This window comes from Schistocerca nitens, chromosome 7 (assembly GCF_023898315.1).
Source record: "Schistocerca nitens isolate TAMUIC-IGC-003100 chromosome 7, iqSchNite1.1, whole genome shotgun sequence".
Lineage (NCBI taxonomy): Eukaryota > Metazoa > Arthropoda > Insecta > Orthoptera > Acrididae > Schistocerca > Schistocerca nitens.
In genome coordinates this window covers 298121831-298142116 of record NC_064620.1, presented here as the reverse complement: position 1 = coordinate 298142116, position 20286 = coordinate 298121831, and the positions used below count along the sequence as shown (strand labels likewise).

The 20286-nt window shown below is 41.9% G+C and overlaps 1 protein-coding gene across 1 annotated transcript in view; it reads right to left on the bottom strand.

Moving 5' to 3' along the window:
• The window catches only part of LOC126195257 (tetratricopeptide repeat protein 21B-like), a 269874-nt gene that overhangs the window by 71466 nt on the left and 178122 nt on the right, over positions 1-20286 (bottom strand). Inside the window, exons 13-14 of the mRNA XM_049933782.1 lie at positions 17974-18080; positions 4090-4281 (exon numbers count right to left, since the gene is read on the bottom strand). Of these exons, the coding sequence (XP_049789739.1) occupies positions 4090-4281; positions 17974-18080 (299 nt within the window). The remainder of the gene's footprint in view (positions 1-4089; positions 4282-17973; positions 18081-20286) is intronic.

Genomic DNA, 20286 nt, shown 5'->3' with positions numbered 1-20286 from the left:
TGTGATATATTGATGACGCTTTCCCTTCAGTTGCCTTTTCACTCAGGGAAACAAGAAAAAATCTCAAGGTGGGAGGTTGGGCGAATATGGCGGTTGTGGGATGGCAATAACAGAATGTCAGGCCAGATACTTGGTAACAGATAAAACAGTATGGGGTCTTGCATTGTCATGCAATACGAACCCGTCCTGACACTGCCACAAATTAGGGTGGCAATGTCGAGTTGCTTGTCACAAATGTTCAAGACTTCGACGTAAACAGTTTGGTTTCTTGTTTGAACAAGAGGAACATACTCATGCTGAACTAATAATTTACTATCAAAGAATGTGATGGATATTGTCTTTGTTCTCAATGGTAGATGACTTTTTTCAAGGCTGGTGATAAAGGACTCTGCCATTCAGCACTTTCACACTTCCTGTGAGGTCATACTTCGAAGCACCAACTTTCATTCCCCGCAATAATCTTTGACAGAAATGTAGGATCATGTTTGGCTCTATCCAGTAATTCAGCAGAAATTCTTCGTCTTTCCTCCTTCTGTTCATCTGTTAGTGTGTGAGGGATGAGTTTTACATTACGTTTCCATTTCCCTAAACCTTGGCTTAAAATCTTATGACACACATCACGATTCAAATTGAGTTCTTGTGATATTGCATGCACAGCTACATAATGGTCATCTTGGAATAACTGCCTTACAAGCTTCACATTTGATTCAGTATGTGCTGTAGACAGCCAGTCAGCTCTGGGATCATCTTGCACTGAATGCCTTCACAAAACCTTTTGTGCCACTCGAAAACATGACTTCTCGAAATTGCCTCACCTGCACATGCTTGCTTAATCACAGTCCATGTTTCACTAGGGGTTTTCCCAAGCTTAATGCACAACTTAATATTCATTCTTTGCTCACAATCAGCATCCATTGTGTCACCGTAACTAAAGCATCAAGAACCCAAACGGTGTGTTGCTAAGCACATCTCTGCCATACAGTGAGTTTCTGCGTAAACATAGCCAACGTCATTTCAAGAAGGCACATATACCAGGTAACATAAAAACAACATTTGTTCCTTTTTAGTATTCCAAACTCAGAAATGAAAAATCTTGTCCTGGAACATTCCTGTATAGGAGTATAATCCTGTTGACGAAAATGCCAAGTGTTACGTGTAGTTCCCCACAGCAGCCTTTTTTCTGAAAGTAGTTCTTGAATGTCAAGCTCTTCCTCTAAGAACTTCAGTTCACATGTTCTTTTACCCCGGTCCACCAATGTTTTGCTCAAGACTCTTTTTTTGTTGGGGTGGTGATTTGAATTTTTGTGAAGGTACCTGTCCATTTGCGTGGGCTTTTTGTAGACTTTGTGGCCTAAAACTCCACCAAGTTTTCCCTACCAGAAACTGTGAACAACAATACTTGATCATTTGAGAAACATCCACCCCTAAGCAATGGCAATGTGGAATGATTCATCACAATGTTCATTGCACATATGTAAAAAAATTTAATAGATAGTAAAGCATCGACAATGGCCCTGACCCTTCTATTAACTTTCACCGACAATGGCTCTGACACTTCTATTGACTTCTTACAGAATCATGCAGAACAATTAAAAATCTGGTGATGGTGTTGCAACAACATCACCAGCCACAACTTTTGTTGACACTACAGACATCACGGACATTACATCCTTCCCAACAGCACATACTTTGACTCTGCCCAGAAGCAGCAACCTGAGGCAGAAAATTCAAAAAGTGTCTACCTGGAAACCATAAACAATGTATACATCTTTTCGGGACAAATGACCATGGTGTTCTTGGGCAAGAACACCTTTTCAACGCCACTGGAACCTTATCCAGCCACAGTAGTCCCACCAACCACCAGCCAATTGGCCTGCAGATGTGGTACCAGCATTACAATCTCAGTTCACTGCCAGACACGGACAGTTAACAGCAACTTGACTGAGCATCTGCCTGATTTACTCTCTTGCCTGAGCAGTCTTACAAACACACTGTCACCCTGCTGGCATAAACCTTGCCTGTATGAGGGTCTACCAATGGTACTGAGGATGAGCCAGTGTACTGCGGGCACTACAACCAACAATGCCTCATCAATGGACTGATCCCTGCACAAACCAGACCATTTATTCAATTTTTTCTAAAGTCCAAGACAACTTAGGTGATGTCTATGAATACAAGTAAGATTAGGGTAATACACACAACAGAACAATTAGTAGAAACAGTTTGTGAGTTGGTGGTTAGTAAAAACAGAATACTGCAAAACAGAAGATAATAAATATACTGGATACAATTTGAATGAACATATGAAATTGCCCACTGGGTATGTAAACCATAATACTGTGGCAGTTGCAGAAGAAACAATGGAAGTAAATAACAAGATTCTGGCACAACTGTGAGTATGATGACTTTGTCAATGATTAAGAGAGTAGAGATGAGCAACTGACAAAAAAAAATGAGAATCAAGATTTATCCAAGGCAATATATTAATGCAATTGAGTTACGTATGTATGGATATATGCGCAAATTATTAAAGTATAAACTGATGTTCATTGGAGATGACAATATGCATGATTGTGGATAAGTACACCTGGATTTCATAAGATGACAGTGCGAAAACTACAACACACAAAGAAAAATGACACATATCAGTGAACAGAGCAACACTCCCAAGTTTCAATTCATAATATGCACCATGGCATAGTTGCAGACTGTACTACTCATGTCAGAACATGGTGTATAATGGAATGCCCTATACATTTTGCATCTTTGAATTCACTAAATGTAAGTCATTTGTGACGGTTCAGTGATGACTTTGTACCAAATATCAGGTAAAAGCTCCAGCATACAAAACAGTCCATGGGTGGACCACTCTGTGAGACTGGTTTTTTATGAGGTGCAAAGAAGACAGGGCAGCCCGAATTGTCAGAAAAGAAGCCTGAGTTTGTTTGGTAAGCATTCAGCAAAAGTCTGAAGAAATCAACAATAAGTGCGAGCAATGAACTCCAGATAACTGACTAGTGCGCTCTATGCAAATGTCTGCATGTAAAACCTTACCAGCCACAATTGTTATATGCAATGATTTCCCAAGCCAATGAACTACATTCTGACTTCTGCAGTGACTTGCAGCAGCTACCGGAAGAATCCATTTCATTTGTGTACAATGGTTAATCATCATAATATGCATGATTGGGACAGTGAACTTTCATGCAAGATTTTGAAACACACTCATGATTCACCTAAAGTTAACGTCTTTTGTACCATGTTGCTCCTCTCCTCCTGCCATCAGGGAGAATACTGATTGAATTTGTGTACTTGGACATGCAGTAGCAACGGCTTATGCCACAATTACAACACAAGAGTGGAGACTTCATTTTAAAACTAGGACAGTGCTCCACCAGTGCTCCAGCCTCCACTGCTGCCATTTAATTTGGAAGAACTGCAAAGAAGGACAATTAACACGGTTGCTGATATCAACTATGACATGTTGGGACAAATATGGCAAGTGTTTCACAATCATATTGATTATGCATGACAAAGCCCACACGGCTAGCTGCGCAATCTAACATGCTGCTTCCCGAGCGGGAAGGTGTGCCGGCTGACCCAGCAGACTAGTGTGGAGGTCCGGTGTGCCAGCAAGCCTGTGGATGGTCTTTAGGCAGTTTTCCATCTGCCTAGGTGAATGCGGGCTGGTTCCCCTTATTCTGCCTCAGTTACACTATGTCGGCGATTGCTGCGCAAACACTGTCTCCACATACGCCTACACCATAATTACTCTACCACGCAAACATTTGGGGTACACTAATCTGGTATGAGATGTTCCCGGTTCCCGGCTGGGGGGGGGGGGGGGGGGGGCACAGTTCCGTGTGGTGTGGTGGTGGCGTGGGTGGAATGCTGTGGCCTGTTGTGGGGTTGTGAACCACTCAGGGCTACAGCAGGACAAAGCCTCTCCATTGTTTCTAGGTCCCTGGTTCAATATACGACAAAGTAATAATCTCTGTGATACAGCTATGTAATCTATATTTTTTATGTCTAAACTGTTCTAAAGAAATTCCGCCAGCATGTGAATGATAATCACTAAGGTTTAAATACCTGCATATACAACTTGGCCATTGCAACCAAGGCAGTGCGGTCACTGGGAGCATGAACAAGTGCTTCCTTGTAAAGTTGTACAGCTCCAGAATGGTCACGAAGTGCTGCTGCCAGTTCTGCTGCCTTTCGACACAGAGCTGCTGCTTCAGAACGTAAAGTTACATTGTCCGAAGCTCTGCGACACAGTCGAACCTAATGGTAAATTGTTGCTGTACATTATTATGTGTTATGATTACAGCAGAAAAACTATACAACAAATAGAGGATAAAAACAGTAGATGGAGAAGAAAAGTAAGTTGGGAAAGGGAGAAGGTAATAAGAAATTTAGGGCAGGTATGAACAATGAATGGTATTCTGCCAATAGTTCTTCCAATCACGTAGTGTCCGCCCATTTCACAACAGAAGTCCCTTCAAGTCCCACACTCATGTCAGCCATAAACATCACATGAACAGTGATAAGCTACCACTCTCCCAAAGTGCAGTCAGCAAAGAAACAAATAAGTGTTATCCACCCACATTTTTAATAAATACCCTAGACTGGCCACCTTGCCAACTGATTCTATAATTTAATCTTATGAAAAGGAAAGTTGCTACTCACCATATTGCGGAGATGCTGAGCTGCAGATAGGCACAATAAAAAGAAAGTCACAAATTAGCTTTCGGCCAGAATGGCCCTCCTCAACCCCCCCCCCCCCCCACACACACACACACTTACACACACATATGCAAATGCAACACACACACACACACACACACACACACACACACACACACACACACACACACACAACTGCAGTCTCTGGCAACTCAAGCCACACTGCAAGCAGCTGCACCAGTGCATGATGAGAGTGGCAACTGATTGGGCATATGGAGGAGGTTGGGACCAGGAGGGGGAGGGATAGTGGGGGTACAGTGAAGTGCTGCTGGGGAGCACGAGGTGGAGAGAGGATAGGGCAATTATGTGAAGGTGTGCAGTCGGGATGTTAGAAGGAGGGCAGCAGGGGAAGGGTGGGGCAGGGGTAGTGGGAAGGTAGATAAGCAAAAAGACTGGGTGCAATGGTGGAATAAGGGCTGGGTAGTGGAGAAATTGGAATGGGGAAAGGGCTGGATGGGTGAGGACAATGATTAACGAAGGTTGAGGCCAGGAGGGTTACGCGAACATAGGATGTATTGCAGGGAAAGTTCCCACCTGTGCAGTTCAGAAAAGATGCTGTTGGTGAGAAGGATCCATATGGCACAGGTTGTGCAGCAGTCACTCAAATGCAGGATGTCATGTTGGGATGCATGCTCAACAACAGGATCGTCCACTTTTTTCTTGGCTACAGTTCGTCAGTGGCTATTCATGCGGACAGACAGCTTGTTGGTTGTTATGCCACACAGAATGCAGTACAGCGGTTGCAACTGACCTTGTAGATCACATGACTCATTTCACAGGTAGCTCTGCCTTTGATGGGATGGTGATGTTTGTGACTGGACTGGAGTAGGTGTTGGTGGTGGTGGTGGTGGGAGGATGTGTGGAACAGGTCTTGCATCTAGTTCCATTACAAGAGTATGAGCCATGAGGTAAAGGGTTGGGAGCAGCGGTTGTGTAGGGATGGACATGTATATTGTGTAGGTTCGGTGGATGGCGGAATACCACTGTGGGAGGAGTGGGAAGGATAGTGGGCAGGACATTTCTCATTTCAGGGCATGACAAGAGGTAGTCGAAACGCTGGTGGAGGATGTAATGAGGGGAATGTTCCTCTATGGCCGGATCGTAAGACTGAAAAGGTAAGGTAAGGGAGATTTGTTTTTGTACAAGGTTGGGAGTATAATTACGGTCTGTGAAGGATTCAGTGAGACTTTCGGTATATTTCGAGAGTGACTGCTCGTCACTGCAGAAATGCTGTATGGAAGGGACTTCTTGGTATGGAACGGGTGGCAATTGTCGAAGTGAAGGTATTGCTGGTGGTTAGTAGGTTTGATATGGACAGATGTACTGACGTAGTCATCTTTGAGGTGGAGATCAACATCTACAAAGGTGGCTTGTTGGGTAGTGGGTTGAGAAGGATGAGGTGAAGCAAATGGGGGAGAAGCTGTTCAGGTTGTGGAGGAATGTGGGTAGGGTGCCCTAACCCTCGACCCAGGTTGCAGAGATGCCATCAATGAATCTGAACCAGGTGAGGGATTTAGGATTCTGGATGTTAGGAAGTATTCTCTAGATAGCCCATGAATAGGTTGGCATAGGATGGTGCCACGCGGGTGCCCATAGCCGTAGGTAATGCCTTCCGTGGAGAAGTAATTGTGAGTGAGCATACAGTTGGTAATGGCAACTAGGAAGGAGGTTGTTGGTTTGGGATCCATCAGGCATTGGGAAAGATAGTGTTCAATAGTGGTAAGGCCATGGGCATTAGGGATGTTAGTTTAAAGGTAGGTGGCATCAATAGTAATGAGCATGGCACCATGTGGTAAAGGGACAGGAACGGTGGGGAGTCGGTGGAGGAAATGGTTAGTATCTTTTATACAGACGGGTAGGTTCCAGGTAATAGGTTGAAGCTGTCAGTCTACAAGAGCAGAGATTCTCTCAGTCGGGTCACAGTAACCGGCCAGCCACAGGAACAGTGGAGAGTCGGTGGAGGAAATGGTTGGTATCTTTTATTTGGGAGCGTAGGTTCCGGGTAATAGGTTGAGGGTGTTGGTCTACAAGAGCAGAGATTCTCTCAGTGGGAGCAGAATAACCAGCCACTGTGAGGTGTCCTGGGTGGTTGAGTTTGTGGACTTTAGGAAGCATGTAGAAGGAAGGTGTGTGGGAAGCGGTAGGGGTGAGCGGAGAGATGGACGCTGTGGAGAGGTTCTGAGATGGGCCTTTGGATTTGAGGAGTGGCTGGCGATCCTGCTGGGTTTCTGCAATGGGGCCATTGTGGCAAGGTTTGTAAGTGGACGTATCTGACAGCTGGTGGAGTCCTTCTGCCAGGTAAACCTTGTGGTTCAAAACAAAAGTGGTGGAGCCTTTGTCCACAGGTGAGATTATAATGTCGGGATGAATTTTTATGTGGTGGACTGCAGTTCTTTCTGCAGATATAAGGGTAGTTTGCATGTTGAGGGATTTGGGGATTGATGGTGAGGCAAGGTTCGAGATTAAGAAATTCTGAAAAGTTAACAGAGGGTGATTTGCAGGCAGTGGAGGTGGATCATGGTTGGTTGGGGGAGTGAACTGAGTTGGGCAGGGTTCAATATTAGTCTTTGATTGAGTCTGATTGATAGGGTTGGTGGCGAGACAGTGTGTTCACTGTAGGAACTGGGAGAAAGAGTGAAGACCTGCATTATTGAATTTGGGAGTGGGGCAAAAGGTGAGGCCTTTGCAAAGGATTGATATTTCTGTGAGGCTAAGGTTACTGGAGGAAAGGTTCATCACTGTCTTATGGGTCTGTTTCGGTTCTGGATTCTGTATGGTGGCGAGAGTTAGTTTTGGAGGGTGAGGTAAATGTAGTAGGTCTGCAAGACAGAGTTTGTCAGCTATGAGGGGATGAGGGTGAGGTTTGGAGGTTGTTGTAGAGGTGGTGGACATGGTACTCCAACGTGGGAATAGGAAGTGAGCAAGGTGGAGGCCTTTTCAAGGTGGCGTTGCGCATGTTGATCTAGTCCCAGGAGGGCAAGAGTTTCAATGTGTGTTACGGGTTCCAGCAATTTAGGATTGCATAGCAAGAGAATTTTGCCGATGGAGAGGAGGTATTACAAGTAGGTCTGGGCTTGGTTGACATAGTTTTGCAGGACCGCTCACCCCTACCACATCCCGCACACCTACCTTCTATGTGCTTCCTAAAGTCCATAAACCAACCACCCAGTGTACCCCACTGTGGCCAGTTGCTGTGGCCCCATTGAGAGAATCTCTGCTCTCTTACACCAAAACCTTCAACCTATTACCCGGAACCTATCCTCCTATAGAAAAGATACCAACCATTTCCTCCACTGACTCTCCACAGTTCCTGTGACTGGTTATTGTGCCCCCACTGAGAGAATCTCTGCTCTTGTAGACCAACCTATTACTCGAAACCTACCCTCCTACACTCATGCTCATAAATTAAGGATAATGCCGATACATGGTGAAACAACGCTCTGGTGGCTGGTTTGCGGGTTTAAATCACCTCGGGGTGCAGCGGGTAAGTGTGCAGATGTTTTCAGACGTGCTAATGGTGACTGTGTGTTGAAAATGGCTCAAAAAACACATGTTGATGACGTTATGAGGGGTAGAATACTAGGGCGACTGGAGGCTGTTCAAACACAGCAAGTCGTAGCATGGGCCCTCCGTGTGCCACAAAGTGTGATCTCAAGATTGTGTCAACAATTCCAGCAGACAGGAAATGTGTCCAGGTGCTACAGTACAGGACGTCCACAGTGTACAACACCACAAGAAGACCGATATCTCACCATCAGTGCCTGCAGACGGCCACAAAGTACTGCAGGCAGCCTTGATCGGGACCTTACCGCAGCCAGTAGAACAGTTGTCTCCAGACACAGTCTACAGACAACAGAACAGACATGGTTATTTCACCCGGAGACCTGAAAGGCGCATTCCACTGACCCCTGGTCACAGGAGAGCCCGTAAAGCCTGTTGTGAAAAACACAGTACATGGTCATTGGAACAGTGGTCCCATGTTATGTTCACAGACGAGTCCAGGTGTAGTCTGAACAGTGATTCTCACCAGGTTTTCATATGGCGTGAACCAGGAACCAGATACCAACCCCTTAATGTCCTTGCAAGGGACCTGTATGGAGGTCGTGATTTGATGGTGTGGGGTGGGATTATGATTGGTGCACGTACACCCCTGCATGTCTTTGCCAGAGGAACTGTAACATGTCAGGTTTATCGGGACACCAGTATGTCCGCCTTTTCAAGGATGCAGTGGGTCCCACCTTCCTCCTGATGGATGATAACACATGACCCCACCGAGCTGCCATCGTGGAGGAGTACTTTGAAACAGAAGATATCAGGCAAATGGAGTGGCCTGCCTGTTCTCCAGACCTAAACCCCATCGAACACTTCTGGGACGCTCTCGGTCGACGTATTGCTTTGGTTGATGTATTGCTGCATGTCTTCAAATCCCTACGACACTTCAGGAGCTCTGACAGGCAATGGTGCAAGAATGGAAGGCTGTACCCCAGCAGCTGCTCGACCACCTGATCCAGAGTATGCCAACCCGTTGTGCAGCCTGTGTACGTGTGCATGGTGATCATATCCCACATTGATGTCAGGGATACATGCGCAGGAAAGAGAGGCGTTTTATAGCACGTGTTTCGGAATGGTTTTCTCAACTTATCACCAATACTGTGGACTTACTGAACTGTGTTGTGTGTGTTCCCCATGTGCCTATGCTATTAGTGCCAGTTTTGTGTAGTCCCACGTTTTATGGCACCACATTCTGCAATTATCCTTAATTTATGACCATGAGTGTATATAAAAGATACCAACCATTTCCTTCACTGACTCTCCACAGTTCCTGTCCCTTTACCACACGGTGCCGAGCTCATTACTATTGACGCCACCTCCCTTTACACTAACATCCCTAATGCCCATGTCCATACCACTACTGAACACTACCTTTCCTAATGCCCAACCAGTTGCCACTCTCAACATGCACTGGTGCAGCTGCTCACAGTGTGGCTTGAGTTGCCAGAGACTGCAGTCATGTGTGTGCGAGTTGTGTTTGCAATTGTGTGTGTGTGTGTGTGTGTGTGTGTGTGTGTCGTCTGTTTTTGATGAAGGCCATTCTGTTTTTGATGAAGGCCATACTGGCCGAAAGCTAATTTGTGACATTCTTTTTGTCGTGCCTATCTGCGACTCAGCATCTCTGCTATATGGTGAGTAGCAACTTTCCTTTTCATAATACACTACTGGCCATTAAAATTGCCACACCAAGAAGAAATGCAGATGATAAACAGGTATTCATTGGACAAATATATTATACTAGAACTGACATGTGATTACATTTTCACGCAATTTGGGTGCATAGACCCCAAGAAATCAGTACCCAGAACAGCCACCTCTGGCCATAATAACGGCCTTGATATGCCTGGGCATTGAGTCAAACAGAGCTTGGATGGCGTGTACAGGTACAGCTGCCCATGTAGCTTCAACACGATACCACAGTTCATCAAGAGTAGTGACTGGCGTATTGTGACGAGCCAGTTGCTCGGCCACCATTGACCAGATGTTTTCAGTTGGTGAGAGGTCTGGAGAACGTGCTGGCCAGGGCAGCAGTCGAACATTTTCTGTATCCAGAAAGGCCTGTACAGGACCTGCAACATGCGATCGTGCATTATCCTGCTGAAATGTAGGGTTTCGCAGGGATCGAATGAAGGGTAGAGCCACAGGTCGTAGTAACACATCTGAAATGTAACGTCCACTGTTCAAAGTGCCTTCAATGCCAACAAGAGGTGACCGAGACGTGTAACCAATGGCACCCCATACCATCACGCCGGGTGATACGCCAGTATGGCGATGATGAATACACGCTTCCAATGTGCGTTCACCGCAATGTCACCAAACACGGATGCGACCATCATGATGCTGTAAACAGAACCTGGATTCATCCGAAAAAATGATGTTTTGCCATTCGTGCACCCAGGTTTGTCGTTGAGTACACCATCGCAGGCGCTCCTGTCTGTGATGCACCGTCAAGGGTAACTGCAGCCATGGTCTCCGAGCTGATAGTCCACACTGCTGCAAACATCGTCGAACTGTCCGTGCAGATGGTCATTGTCTTGCAAACGTCCCTATCTGTCGAATCAGGGATCGAGACGTGTCTGCATGATCCGTTACAGCCATGCAAATAAGATGCCTGTCATCTCGACTGCTAGTGATCTTGGATCTTGGGATCCAGCACGGCATTCCGTATTACCCTCCTGAACCCACCGATTCCATATTCTGCCAACAGTCATTGGATCTCGACCAACGCGAGCAGCAATGTCGTGATACGATAAACCGCAATCGCGATAAGCTACAATCCGACCTGTATCAAAGTCGGAAACGTGATGGTACGCATTTCTCCTCCTTACACATGGCATCACAACAACGTTTCACCAGGCAACATCGATCAATTGCGGTTTGTGTATGAGAAATCAGTTGGAAACTTTTCTCACGTCAGCAAGTTGTCGGTGTCGCCACCGGCGCCAACCTTGTGTGATTGCTCTGAAAAGCTAATCATTTGCATATCACAGCATCTTCTTCCTGCAGGTTAAATTTCATGTCTGTAGCACGTCATCTTCGTGGTGTAGCAATTTTAATGGCCAGTAGTGTATTATTACATTCCATCCTGGATTTTCTATTGTTTGAGTCTATGATTTCATTATCAATTTGTACAATCTTTGTTGTGACATGTTGATTATTCATTATTTTAGTCTTAATATAGTTGAGCTTCAGGTCTCTTTGCAAACTTGCTCTATTAATTCCCTCCATTAGTCCCATCAGCCACAAACTTGTTACTGTGAAGTGCTTTGGGTGCTTCAATGATACAGATATTGCAAAGCAGCTGCATCAGAGGGGTATCTGTGGAGAGACCAGAAGAGGGACAGCAGTCTAATCAGTAGTTTCTGGATAACTGACTGATCTTCCTTTGTTGTGTTAGCCTACCTGACTTTAATGTGTTGGTAATGTGAACAGCTTAAAACAAGGGGAAATGACATAGATTATATTTTACAATGATGTACAGCTATACTGCATGGTTTAATGATGATGGCGCATTCAGATCTCTGTGTGGGGAGTACTAACAGGGTGTATATGCGGACAAGGGGGGGGGGGGGGGGGAATCCCGTATTTTTCTCTGATCTCCCTGTTAAAACGCACTTTTCTCCACACGAAAATACACTTCTTCCAAAGTGAAAATACACTTTCCCCATGATAAGCAACTCTGTACTTTGTCTCGGAGCTCTAAAAACATCAATCCTTTGAATGTTAAAGATTTTATACACCAGCAAGAACTTTCCAGCACTTTAGAAAACAAAACTCAGGAAAAAAAAGGGAAACACATTTTGGAAAGAACTTTGATGTGCAGCAAGATGTATGCTGTATATTTTCGTATTACGAAATGCTACATATTTTCATATTATGAAAAGTATAAATGCGAATCCCACCAAACACAGCACATTAGTTTCCCAACCATTAAAACAGAGATTGCAATGCGCTATTGTAAGCCAATCATAGTTCATGTCATGTGATCCCATCAACCAATCACAGCAGATATTCAGAGCATAGGACACATGATGTGGTCAGCCAATAGCAACATCACTGTTAAGTAGTATAAACACACAAATAGGAAAAGTTAATGGTTTAAATTAATGCACATGGTATAAATACAAGAAAAGCTAAGTTTCCACATAAAATATTGGTCTTGAAGATTAAGCTGCAAGAAAAAATTAAGCTTTAACATTGGTCTTTTTAGCAAGTGTTACACACAAATGTGCCAGTACAATTTTAAACAATGACATTAGTGTCTGGTCTTTTAGGCTCGAACAAATGAGAGCCAAATGCTCTAAGATTTCAGAAATTCATTACACATTCTCACACGTAACACAGTTCATATTGCGTAAAAGAAAATTTCCTTTGAAAATAACACTTTTTGAAGAACCATTCACAATATTTTCCCCACAACCTCTTAGACATGGGTTTATTTCAGCACTTGTCAGAGAGCGCCATAAAACAGGCGTTACTGCGCATGGGCAGCTACGATGATGTAGGAAGCCCGTACGTTTGTACACATATAGCATTAAGAGATCTTACATGATGCCATGAAAGAAATAGGACATCAGAGAATACTCCAAGAGCATAGGAGTTTCATAAACCACACTAGAATGCATAATTCGCCTTAAAGGACACTTTTGTATGTCCAGATTCAGAATGAAGTAGGCCCCAACCTCATATTAAGCTTTTCAGTGAGCTTTTAGGGATGTAAATTTTCTTGGAATACCAGTACTGTATTGTCTCATGTTTGTTGTTATGGCATAATGCCATATCTGCCAGAAGATGAAAATGTGCATTTGAAATTCAGTGAACAGTTGAAACTAGCTGATAGTGTGGAATGAAACACTTCATTTCTTATAAATAGACTGCATCTGAGAAATAGATTAATAAAAGACACATTTATTTTGCAATCCAACAAAAACAACTTTATTGTTGTGCAACATAATTAATGCTTGACTGCCAAAAACATGGAAATAAAATCAGAAAACTGAAACTAATAACATAGCATTCCGTAATCATATGACTGTGTTTTAAATCACTTGATAGCTCCTGGCCACAGAAATCCGTTTTGTTTTCATGTGACGTACGAACTCTAAATGAAGAGGAAATAGGAAATAAGGAAACAGCAAAATCACTAAACAGAGGTCACTATCCCCATCCACACTAAAACCCAGACCGCTCTGCGCATGTGTGAATGTGGCTGCTTGGGTGCGCCAGAAAATTTTTTCTGTGTAGCATGACTGCTTCCTGCTACTGCTGCAGTCACACTTCACGTAGCCAGAAGCAGGAGAAGGCACTGTTCATTCGCAACTCAACTGTGCGTGTGCATGAGGCCATTGACAACGGCTCAAAACGAACTTAACGTAAACAGTTGTGATGACACACTCATCGGAAGAAGTTTGCTGTTATGAAGTACTACATATTCTTCATCCTAAATCCTTTGACACATTCTGCTGTTTATCAGTCCTTGCCAGTCAAAATCAGAAATTTAACCAAAGACTAAAACAGTGAAAAATATGCAGAATACTAGAAAATTCCCAGGTTTTTCCCTGTTTTTGCCAGGATAAAAAAATTCCCAGGGTTTTCCCAGATTTTCCAGTTGTCCCGGAGCGTATACATTCTGACTGCGGAGAATGTTGTCTGCCATTTTATGGGACAGAGCAAAGAAAGTTAGATCAGTTAATCAGGCAGAACTTGAAAAGAGAAATGGATGGGTTGAAGTGAGACACAGTGAAAATTTGTGGAGAGTGGTGGCATGAAGAACACAATAATGAATAAAAACAATAAAATAAAAAAAAATCATATGAACCACTATGAACAGTGTCATGGACACATCACCATAGCCAAGAAAGACACAAAGCTACAACTCATTACAACAGTAAAAATTTATTTGTCTACTAGCTCCACAGATGTTGAAGAGATTCAAAGGATGCTGAAATAAAAGAAACTGTTTGTTCAGTTCATTAAGGGATCCAAAAGTTCTGTTGTGATGAGGGACTGGAATGCAATGGTAGGAAAAGAAAACCAGTCAGAGAAAGGACTGAAAGGTGAAGCCAACTGGCAGAATTTTCCACAGAGAACAATTTAATTATTTCAAACACCTGGTTTATGAATGCTGAAAGGTATATACACAGAGTATATTTGGAGACATCTGCAGGTTACATATAAATTATATAATGGAGGGAGGCAGATTTCGAAACCAGATTTTAAAATACAAAACACTTCCAAAGGTGATACAGGGTATGTACATGGACAAGGAAAAATAATTCCCGGATTTTTCCTGGATTTCCCGGTTGAAAATACACTTTCTCCCAGGTGAAAATACACTTTTTCCGTGTTAAGTGACAGTATATTTTTTCTCGGCACTTATCAATCCTTTTATGGTTGATGGTTTTATACACCGGCGTAGAATTTCCCGGCACTTTAGAAAATGAAACTCAGGGGAAAAAATACGTTTTCGAAAGATCTTTGATGTGCAGCAACATATACACTCCATATTTCCGTGTTACGAAGGTATAAATTTGAATTCCACCAAACACCGCACGTTACTTTCCAAAGCATTAAAATCGAGATTGCGACGCGCTTTTGTAAGCCAGTCACAGCTCATGCCACAAGATCTCGCCAGCTGATGAAAGCATATGACACGTGATGTAGTCAGCCAATAGCAAGATCACTCTTAAGTAGCACGAACACACAAATATGAAAAATTAATGGCTTAAAGTAATGTACAATTGTTGCTACAAGAAAAGAAAAGCTATCACATATAATATTGGTCTCTAAGATTAATAAGCTGCAAGAGAAGCTAAGCTTCCACATATATTGTTGATCTTTTTTGCACGTCATACATCACATAAATGTGCCAGTAAAATTTTTTAATAACGACGTAAATGTCTGATCTTCTGGGCTCAAAATTCTTCATATGGTCATCCCCAAAGAGTTGATTTTTAAATGAGAGTCAAACGCTCTGTGATTTAAGAAATTCGTCGTACACTCTCTCACATAATTTATCTTACATAAAAGGAAATTTACTTTGAAAGTAATGCTTTTCAAAGCAATATTCGCAATATTTTTCCGTGACCTATTAGAAAGGTATGTTTCAGCAGTTGCCACAGAGCGCCGGATTACAGGCGTCACTGCACATGCGCAGCTACGATGACGCAGGAAGCTCGCATGTTCGTACGTGTGAAACATTAAAAGATCTTGCATTAAAACGAATCTAATGTAAAAAACTGTCACGTCACGCTCATTGGAGGCAATTTGTTGTTAAGAAGCACTGCACAGTAGTCCTAAAGCCTTTGACACACTTTGCTGTTGGCAGACGCTTTTATGAGCACTGTGTTTTGTTGTTGTATATGGCGCATTTTCTTTGCGACTTAAGTTTTATTTTCGTTTTTTTCTCTCGTTCATGTTTTGTTGCTGCAGCATTATTCTGCAGAAGAGGGATACAGCATTTTTTTGTTGTTGGAGTATTGGTTCTTACCAGTCAAAATTACAAAAATTTAACTGAAAACTAAAACAATGAAAAATTCCTGGAACTCAAAAAGATTCCCGGGTTTTTCCCGGTTTTCTCCCAGATGAAAAAATTCCCGGTTGTCCTGGGTCGTAGACATCCTGTGATATTGACTCTGACTACAATTTATTGGTTATAAACTGGAGACAGGTATGAAATTAAGGAAATGTGGTCTGGATAAATTTAAAAAACCACTGGTTATTATGAGTTTTAAAGGGAGCATTCAGGAACAACTGAATGAAATAGTGGAAAGGAACACAATAGGAAATGACTGGGTAGCTTTGAGAGACCAAACAGTGAAGACAACAGAGTATCAAACAAGTAAAAGAACAAGGCCCAGAAGAAATCATGGGATAACACATGAGATATCAAATTTGACTGATGGAAGGATAAAATACAAAAGCACAGGAAACGAAGCAGGTGAAATAAAATACTGAATGAGATTGACAGGAAGTTCAACAAGTCAAAGCAAGAATTGCTACAGTGGATATGTAAAGTTTTAGAAACACCCAAGACAATGGAAAGCTAGATTTCCCTTACACGAACATTACAGAAGCTTTGCAGAAAAGACAAGTTGCTACATGAATATCAAGAGCTCAGGTAACAGGCTAGGCAATGAAAGGAAGGCTGCAAGGTATAAGGAATATATAGGAATGAAGACATTGGTATGGAAACAAAATCAAAAGAGGCTGAAGATGAAATGAGAGATACGAAAATGCGAGAAGAATGTTACCAAGCACTGAAGGACCTAAGATGAAACTAGGTACTTAAGAGTTTATGGAAACAATTCCCAAGGCTGTGGCTAAACAATTTCCTGATGATATCCTTTCTTCCAGGAGTACCAGTTGAGCAAGGTGTGCAGGTCAGCCTCTGTAAAGTTCAGAATGTACAAGAGAGGTAGTGGTGGGGGCAAAAATGTGAGGTTGGATTGTGCCTTGTTCTTGATAATTAAGTCAGGAAGAGTGTTGCCCATAAAATGCAAGGTTCTGGTCTTTGGTCTCAGTCTGGCACACAGTTTTAATTTGCCAAAAAATTTATAAACAGCACACACTCCACTGCAGAATGAAGGATTCATTCTAAAAAGTTTATATTTTGTCAATGACACTGTAATTCTGCCACAAACAGTAAAGGAGTTGGAAAATCAGTTGAATTGAATGGATACTGTCTCGAAAAGAGGTTATATGATGAAATCAAACAGTGCTGAGGGAATTAGATTAAGAAATGAGATCCTATATGAGTTTTGCTATTTAGACTGCAAAATAACTGACAATAGAAAAATTAGAGAGAATAAAAAATGCAGATTGGTAACGGCACAAAGGTGTTCATGGAAAAAAATAAACAGGTTAACATCTAACTTAAATTTAAGAGTTGGGAAAGCCTTGTATGGAATAGAAACATGGATGACACACAGGAAGACAATAGAAGGTTATGGAATTTGGTGTCACAGAAGAATTCTGAAGATTCAGTTAGTAGAGCAGATAACTAATGACAAAGTATTGATTCGAACTGGAAAGTAAAGAGATGCATGGCACAACTTGACTAAAAGAAGGGATGAGTTGATAGGACACATCCTGGTTCTGAGGCATCAGGAAATGGTCAGTTTGGTAATAGAGGGAAATGTGTATGGGGGTAGGAGGAGGGGGCTTGTGGAAGGTTGTGGAGGGGTTTAAAAACTGTACAGCGATACAAGAGCTTGACTACAATAAGCAGATTCAAATGGATGTAGGTCCCACTAGTTTTGCAGAGATGGGGCTACCTATACAGGATACAGTAGTGTGGAGAACTGCATCAAGCCAGCCTTCAGAATGAAGACCACAACAAAAACACTAGAATGGAACAATCAAAACACATCTTCTGTTATACATTCCATGATCTTTTTTATGCCCCAAAATGCAATGTAAATAAACGAGAGTAAATGAGTTACCACACATACTGAACTGTTTGGCTCCAGCCATTTAGACTACTTGTGAACTCCGTGAACAGTTCATTATGTGTCTTCTATTTCTTATTCACATGTAGAAATGCAGACTAACATGTGTAGTGGACTGGATATAATATTTCATTAACAATTAAGTTCCTCATTCGGATAATCAGCCATCATTCTGAAAAAATGCTAAATATATGATGTGACATATACTGCATGAAATTTAATCACATACCTGACAATCACGGGCCTCCCGCAAAGCTGTAAGAGCTCCAGCAGTGTCTCGAGCCCGTTCTCGGATTTTTGAAAGTTGTCGCAGCAGGTTAACTCGATACTCCAGACCTATAAGGACATCAGCTGATTACTATAAAAATCATTAATGAAACCAATGATGATTTAAACATTTTTTACTTGAAATGTAAACTCTTAGTCTGCTCCCTAGAATTTTTACAGCAAGTCCTGGAAGATGGTGTCAAATTTAGCAGACACATGTGCATTGTTGCCAGCCATCTTTGGTGTGTACAATGTACATAAGACAATAACATAAACACTTGTGTAATATTTTCTGTTGTTAATAAATAAGAATTTAAACACTTCTGGTCAGAATACTACAAAGTATGGTACACTATTGTCCACCAATTCAGTCAAGATTAATTAATTCAATGAGTGCTTCCAGTCAGCCACTACTCTGCAGATACTGAATCTGTCTATGTCAGAAGAAAGACTATGAATACAAAGACAAAAAACTTGTTACAATAGATGTGTGAAAAAGGGGACTCACACTGACAATCAAATTAGTCCATGAACACATTGTCATCCTTAGAAGCTGTGTTCACAGCTCCCATCCTGGCAGTTTGTAAGTACATAGAACATTCACAATGGGAATGGCAAACTAGTTTCATCACACTGAACTGCAAAATAAATAAATCCGAAGTGGAGCATATGTTTGACTGCCAAAATCCCCTTGATTTGACTCCGTCAGCTTCTTTCCTGAGAGGCTACATATAATGTTAAATTCATTTCCTATACACACACATAGCCCCATGTAATGCCAAAATATTTAGGTCACAGAGTCATTAAAGCAAAGGTAGCATTAAAAAAAATGCTGTCAACATGGCGCACACCCTACAGGCAAAGCAATATAATTTTTCCATTGTATTTAAATGTGGAATATACACAATTACTAATAAAAGCCAGACCTGAAGAAGGGGAGTGGGGAGGGGGGGGGGGAGCGGCAGATGGCAGGTGACAGACTATACTACAACCAGATCAATCTTTATTTTATTCAGTCAAATTTTATAAATGAGATATATTTGACAGCTTCAAACCACATTTATCAGAAACTGCTAAAGTTTTATTTATTTCCATTACCAGAACTGTAACTGCTTGTTAACACAGTCCAGAGCTTACACCACTTTAATCGCATACCAATGGATTGGTTGTGGAAGTTGGAGGTCTGAGAAGTCACTCAGGCCCAACGCTGAGAGAGGTCTACTTGTTGTGAGGCTGAGAACATATTTGGAGTTCAAAAGTAATAAGGTATCTTAAACACAACAATGTCGTCTACAGGAACTACTACAGATTTTGAAAACATTGATCAAGCAAAGCCCAATTTTCTTTTCTCATATGACACCTTAAAAGCCACAGATCAGGATAATCAGACAAATGAAGTAATTCTTACCTTCTGAAAAGTATTTGACCATGTACAACACCAACACTTACAAATAAAAATACAATCATATGAGATATCAAACAAAATCTGTGACTGTAATGAAGAATTCTTGGTATGGTGGAAACAGCACAAGATGAAAATGTTTACTTGAAATGCAACGAACAGTTGAAACTCGTCAGTACTGTGGAATTAAACATTTCGTTTCAAATGCATTGACTGCCTCTGAGGAATAGGTTAATAAAAGCCAAATTTCTTTAGCAAACCGACACAAATAGCTTCATTGTTCTGCAAGGCAATTAATGCTTGACTGTCAGAAAGGTGGAAATAAAATAAAATCTGAAACTAATAACCTACTTTAGCCTTTTGTAATTATGTGGCACACATCTTTCTGAAAAGTCTGAAACATAAAACATATGTGTTCGAGGAAATGTGAGACAGGGGATTATTTGTAATTGGGAGAGCAAGAACTCTTCAGAAAATTTGCACTCTTTGTTGCCTATTAGCTAATAACTTACTGTATTGGGTGACATAAAATTAAATATAGGATACATAAAACCAATGAAGACAAGAGACAAGCAAGAAAGTACACATTTCTTCAGTCCTTAGCTCCTAGCATTTTTTTCTCTCCAATCTTGCTACAGCTTTACATGGCGTGCTTTCCTTTCTGTGAAAGGATCTATTTCCTCATCAAAGTTCATCAAACGTTTTGCTACATGAAAAATTGAAATGTCACTATCTAATACTGAAAAAGCTGTTAATACAAATAATACCCAAGATTGGTGTGGTTTCTCGATCTGATTATGTCTATTTCGTCACTGTCTGCTAGATAAAACAAAATAGGCCTTTCTAATATTGCAGCATTTTTGTAACACACGC